Genomic DNA, 6,256 nt, shown 5'->3' with positions numbered 1-6,256 from the left:
TCCTGAGAGTTTAACTATTACTTTTTTGTTCAGTCTCTCTTCCAGTGGTAGCAACACATAGGCTCCCAAAGCCCTTTCTGGAATTGAAAATGGTACTTTCCCCCCCTCTTTCATCTTAGAGAATCTTAAGAAAGTGTTGCTTTGCGTTATTTGCTCTCAATCTCTAAAGTTTAACACGGTCTAGCTCAGTCTCTTACTGATGCTGTTAAAGACAAAACTAGATGTTAAAGCAAGAAGAACACATCAGTAATGGACTATTACAGTTGGGAGGAAGGCCCAGTGTGAAGTGAAACCATAAAAAGGCTAATGAGGGCTTATAAGGGACAAGGAGGAAGGGGACCTCCAGGGCTTCAGTAGAGTCAGGGAGTTGAAAACTTAATGAGGGTTGGTCAGGGCAATTGCAAGTAGACCAGCTCTATGTGCCAGCTGACAATTGCCAAAGTTACAGATATATTTCCTGCACCAGAGACTGAGAGAGAGAGGCCCTGTCTGTCTTGCTGATTACTTTTCAAAGGGATGGCACTCAGGTCTTGGAGAAAAGCTCTTGAGTCCTGGTAGGTACATATACATCTCAAAGAGACAGAAGGGGGATTCCTAAGTGTAAGCCCTTTTCAGTAAGTGTGGTAGAAAAGGGTGGTTAGGGACCTATTGGCTAGAACAAATAGCTTTTTTGGCACCTTTAAACTTTCTCAGGGGAGCACTGAAGCGGCCCTGGCGTCATCCTAGGGATGCAAACTATGTTAATGTTTGTTTTTAGAGTTTTAAAACATTTTATACTGGAGATTGAACCCAAGTTCTTTGCAAATCCCATCAGCAGCCCCGCTTTTCTTTTTGATACAGGGTTTCTCTAATTTGCGAATCTGCCTACGCTGGGCTCGAATTTGCAATCCTCCTACCTAAACTTTCCAAAGTGCTTGGATTACAGGTTTTTGCCACCACGTCCGACTTTTGGCGGGTATTTTACACTTGCAGTCCCTCTCAGTCGGGACAAATCGCTTTTCACGCGCTCCACTGGCTACAAACAACTCCTGCATGGGACTACATCCGACAGCTGGACTGACACGTCTTGATGACGTCAGAGAAGGGCGGGTTTTAGCCAGAAGGAGGCAAAGCGTCTCGGAGAGCGTGTTTTGGGCCCCACCGGCACCCGTAAGACAGCCTAGGAGGCGACGGTGCCGCCACGTCCGCCGCGGTGGCGAGAGTATTGGTTGGATTTCTAGGCGGCGGCTGGTGACCATGGCTTTTACTCTATACTCGCTGCTGCAGGCGGCCCTGCTGTGCGTAAACGCCATCGCCGTGCTGCATGAAGAGCGCTTCCTCAAGAACAGTGAGTATGGCCGCGGGGCGCGGGCTGAGAGGCCAGCGGAGTCCGAGAGGCGCGGACCTAGCTCGGCCGCGCGGGGGAACAACCCGGGCCGAGAGAGGCAAGGCGCACTGCTTGGGGTGAGGTAGTCTCTTCCCGGGAGGCAGCCGAGCCACTTTCATCTCACCGCTCACCGGGTTTCCGCTCATTGGCAGCGTGAATATTGAACAGACGCCCTCGATGTGCAGGGGGCGAGGGAGGGAAGATAAGAGATGAAACCCGGATGCCCCTGCCTGGGCTTAGTTTGGGTCAGTAATTTCACTGAATTTCTTTGTTGCCGATTTTAATAGTCGAAAAGGTAGGAGTCTGAATTTTGAGTGAGAGTTGGGGCTTGGGGAGGGGGCGTGGCTCACGTTAGAGCTTTGGTAGTTAGAAGAATGGGCTGATCGAGGGCAAACTAGGGTTCTTGCGCTTTGGGGATATAAGAAGAAGGGGAAAGAAAGTGAGTTGAAGATAAGAATATGTAATACAACAACCATTGTTAATTTCCTATCACCTTGTGTGAAATTCTGTATTGCTTTTATGTTGTTTTGTTTATGTCTCTGTGTTTGTTAATTTGTTTTTGTTCTTTTCTCTTTAAAATAAAAAAAAGGGAAAAAAAGAAAAAGAAAGTAAAGGAGTAATCAGGACAGCCAGTACTCTCTTTCCAAGAGGTTTAGTACAGCTTAATGGGCGCCTGTAAGGACCAAAGACTGTGCTAGAATTTAGGAATACAAAGATGAAGACACAAGTATGGCTGTGGTAACTTCACAGTCCAGCAATCATCATGCCAGCCTGGGCAGGCTGCTTCTTGCTAAGGCAGAATTGAGATTGGATACTCCATGATGTGAATTATTTGTCGCAGCGTACCAAATATGATCATGTGAATCTTTAAAACTCGAGTGATTCATTTATTATTTCAGAAAAAATTTATCGAGCACATTTATTGTGCTCAAATTATGTACTGGGCCCATGTAATAAGAGCCAAAGCTAAAGCATTTGCTTTGCTCTTCTAATGAAATTTAATCAAAATGAAAATAAGTAGCAAGTATGTGGAGTATCATGAGAGAGAAATGGGGAGTGCCAGTAACTTGTGAATCTCCAAAACCTTGGAGGACGTATGTCCAACCTGAAATCTTGTAAGTGGGTAAATATTAACTAGGTGAAGGTGAAGGTGTGAGAAGCTGAGGAGAGCCATGAGTAGTGGAGAGCTGGTGTGGAAATTCTGAAACAGGTGAAAACAGTCCTAAGCAAGGCAGTGATGTGATCAGATTTTTGTTATTTGCAAATTCCTTTCAGCTATAGTATGGGGAACACATTAGAAGGGAAAGAAGTAAATGTCGGAAGAACAATTCCAAGTAAGGAAAGTAAAGATGAGAGGATATAACTATAATGATAATCAGTAGTTATGTAGCAGTTATGTGTAGGATCTATATCAAATGCTTTACATATGGTATTAACCTGTGTAACCCTCACAGCAGCTTTGAGATCGTTGCTTTTCATCGTTGCTTTACAGATGGGAAACCGAACTCATAAAGAGTAGGTAACTTTTTCAAGATCAGACAGATAGAAAGTTGTGGAACTAGGCATTCTGACCCCCGATACTATATAACAATTGTGTCTGTGAAAGAAAAAACACTGAAGTCTTAACTCTTGGTAAGCCACTCCGTGGCTGTAACCTTATTTGGAAACAAGTTCCTTGCACATGTGATCAAGTTGAGATATCATACTAGGTTAGACATTGTTGGATCTTTGATCCAGTGACAGGTATCTTTATATGAAGTGGAATACAAAAAAGAAGTCTATGGGACAATAGGCAGAGATTGTATGTGATGTGGCTACAAGCCAAGGAACCCTAAGGATTTCTAGCAACTATCAGATGTTAGAAGAGGCATGGATGAGATTATCCCTCAGAACTTCCAGAATTCCCCAGACCTTTTGGCATTTGATTTTGGACTTCTGGCGTCGAAAACTGAGAAAATAAATTTCTGTTGTAATAAGCTTCAATATGTGGTACTTTATTATGGTAGCCCTAGAAAATTAATGCAGATGAGAAGATACATTAAAGGTAGAAAAGGGAGAACATAATGTTGGACTTTGGGAGTGAGGGAGAGAGGATAAAGTTAAAGATCTCTTAGAGGGTCTCTCTCTTAAGCCACTGAATGATGGTAGTACTGCATTAGAGGGCAGTACACATATATGATAAAAGGGTAATGATTATTACATTGATGTTTTAAAATCTTCATAATTGAAGTGAAAAAGGAATTATTGTCAGTGGAAAGGATCTAGTAAAGGAAATTAGGGGTAATGGTGGTAGATAAAGAGGTAAAAACATAACACAGTAAGTTTTACTTTCTGAGCTTGATGTTTCTATGAGATATACAAATGGGCATGTAGAATAATCATTGGATTTAAGTCCACAGAACCGAAACATAAACCACGGTGGGAACTGAAATTTGAGTTTGTCACTGGGCATGGTGGCACACGCCTGTAATCCCAGCACTTAGGAGGCTGAGGCAGGAGGGTCACTGCATTTCCTGGGCTAGTGAGTTCAATAGTAGCCTGTTCTATATAGCAAGACCCTGTCTCAAAAACCCAAAAAGAAATTGAGTTTGTCAGTCACTGATGATAAAAGAAGCCATGTGAGGAGAAAAAAGTATTCAGGGAAAGAGTACACTACAAACAGAATTTATGCTCAAAGCAGTCCTAGAATCTCCTCTAGTATTTAATGTTTAGGTAGAGGTAGAGGAGCTGACAGTAAACTTGAAGGAGCAAAACAGAGCTGGGGAAACTTAGACAGTGAGGTTTCACCAAAGTCAAAGTTGTTTGAAGAAGGACAGATAGTCAAATGACACAAATCTGGCTGAAAAGCCAAGTAAGATAACTGAAAAGAGTCATAAGTATTTAGAGTAATTGAAATTTTTGGTGATTTTAAAAGAGAAGTTATAGCAGTGGGTAAAATCAAGATTGAGATGAGAAGTAAGTGGACAGTGATAAAATAGAGACAAGATTATCTAATTTTATCACTAAATTGAAGGAAAAGAAGAAAAAGTATGTTGAAGCGTATTTTGTAGTGGTTGTTTTGTTTTGCTTTTAGATAGGAAAGACTTGAGATGTTTGAGCAGTGACAATGAGAACTAGCCCTAGCCAGTTGTCTTTAATAAATCAGTGCTCCAAAGAATATGAGGAAGGGGAGGGGCTGACCAGTAAGATAGTGACACAAGGTATAAGAACTCTAAAAAAGAGAGACAAAGAAATGGGTATAAGGAAGGTATTCATAAGCAATTTGTAAACTTTGATTGAATCCTGATGCTAATATCTGTAAAAGGTATTTCAGAAACATTTGATGAAATTTGAATATGGTTTAGGACGTGATGGTGAACCTTTTAGTGCTTTCAGTGATAATAAACAGCCTTCTCCAGCATGCATGCCTTAGGTTCAGCACCACTGGACTAGGAGGTAGTAGATGGTATTAATGAATCACTGTAAAATATTTTGTATGTGTGATAATGATGTTATATATTATAGTTAAACAGGGAAATGCTTTTTCGCTTGTTTGTTTGAAACAGATCTTGCTGTGTAGTCCAGGCTGACCTCCAGTTTGGGATCCTCCTCCTGCCTCAGTCTCCAAAGTGCTGGGATTACAGTCATGCATCAGTGCACCTGGGGAAAATGTTCTTATTTTTCCAAGTGCGTGCTGAAATATTTTAGGAATGGTATATAACACCATTAAACTACTTTAAGTTAAGCAGAGAAACCATAAAGCACATGTGATGAAAGGTAACAATTATTAAATTGAGTGATGTTTTAAAATCTTGATAAGATTCCTACATTTGGTAGCAAAAAGTTTTCTTCATTTTTTAATAATAAATAGGCCAGGGGCTGGGGATTTAGCTCAGTGGCAAAAGTGCCTGCCTGGCAAGCACAAGGTCGTGAGTTCGGTTCCCGGTACCGGAGAAAAACCAAAAAAAAATAAAATAAAATAAAATAAAATAAAATAAATAGGCCAATCACTGCAAGCTAGGTAGAAAGGATATAGAAGCGAACATAACACAATGTTCCTGTTCCTTCATAAATTGATCCGCATTTTTCCCGTTCCTTCATTAGGACAGTGATGGAAGGGATAGATGAAGGAATAGATGTTTAAAATAATTATGCAGATAGTTCATTGACCATGGGACAAATGTTTTGGAGGAAGATAACAGGGTACAGACACATGGGAATGTAACTTACTGGGTGAATAAGGACAGTGTTATTTCCTAAGGAGAGACATTTAAAACAGAATCTAGTTCAAGTTACCTTTAAAGTTTCAAATAGAGGTGTAATGATGTCCTACAGGTGTTTGAATATACAGATCTGGTGCCCAGAATGACTTCCTGTCATTCTGAGATTTTCAGTATTGGCTGGTTATTTGAAACTATTGGAACAAATGCTATCTTGTGAAGAAGTTCAAGGATAAAGTTCTAAAATTATTCATTTTTGTCAGGGTTCTTGGTTAAAAAGGAACAGAAACTGATTTCTGGCTAATTAAGCAGAAAAGAATTTACTGAAGTTTTTAGACTGGAGAACCCAAACTCAGACCCATTTTTTAATGAACACGTAATTTGTGATGAAGGTAACAAATTAGAAAAACATACAAAAATAACTAATGCCCATTAGTTATTTTATTAAAAGAATGGACCTTTCAATAAATGATTCTGAATTAACTGGATATCTAAAATGAGATGCATCTTGATTTCCTACCTCATACTAAACACAAAAGCCAATGGCAGCCAGGCGTGGTGGCACATGCCTATAATCCCAGCACCCAGGAGGCTGAGACAGGAGTATCGTTGTGAGTTCGAGACCAGCCTGGGCTACAAAGTGAGCTCAAGGCCAGCACAGTGAGACCCTGTCTCAAAAAAGACAAAAAAA

At 40.7% G+C, this 6,256-nt stretch overlaps 1 protein-coding gene across 1 annotated transcript in view; it reads left to right on the top strand.

Moving 5' to 3' along the window:
- The first annotated feature begins 1,130 nt into the window (after positions 1-1,130).
- The window catches only part of Ier3ip1 (immediate early response 3 interacting protein 1), a 17,947-nt gene continuing 12,821 nt past the window's right edge, over positions 1,131-6,256 (top strand). Inside the window, exon 1 of the mRNA XM_005372888.2 lies at positions 1,131-1,327. Within this exon, the coding sequence (XP_005372945.1) occupies positions 1,237-1,327 (91 nt within the window). The 5' untranslated portion in view covers positions 1,131-1,236. The remainder of the gene's footprint in view (positions 1,328-6,256) is intronic.

This window comes from Chinchilla lanigera, unplaced genomic scaffold (genome assembly GCF_000276665.1).
Source record: "Chinchilla lanigera isolate Chin_1 unplaced genomic scaffold, ChiLan1.0 scaffold00001, whole genome shotgun sequence".
In the NCBI taxonomy this organism is placed as follows: domain Eukaryota; kingdom Metazoa; phylum Chordata; class Mammalia; order Rodentia; family Chinchillidae; genus Chinchilla; species Chinchilla lanigera.
Note: the sequence above shows the minus strand (reverse complement) of the source record. Positions and strands in the feature narration are given on the sequence as shown.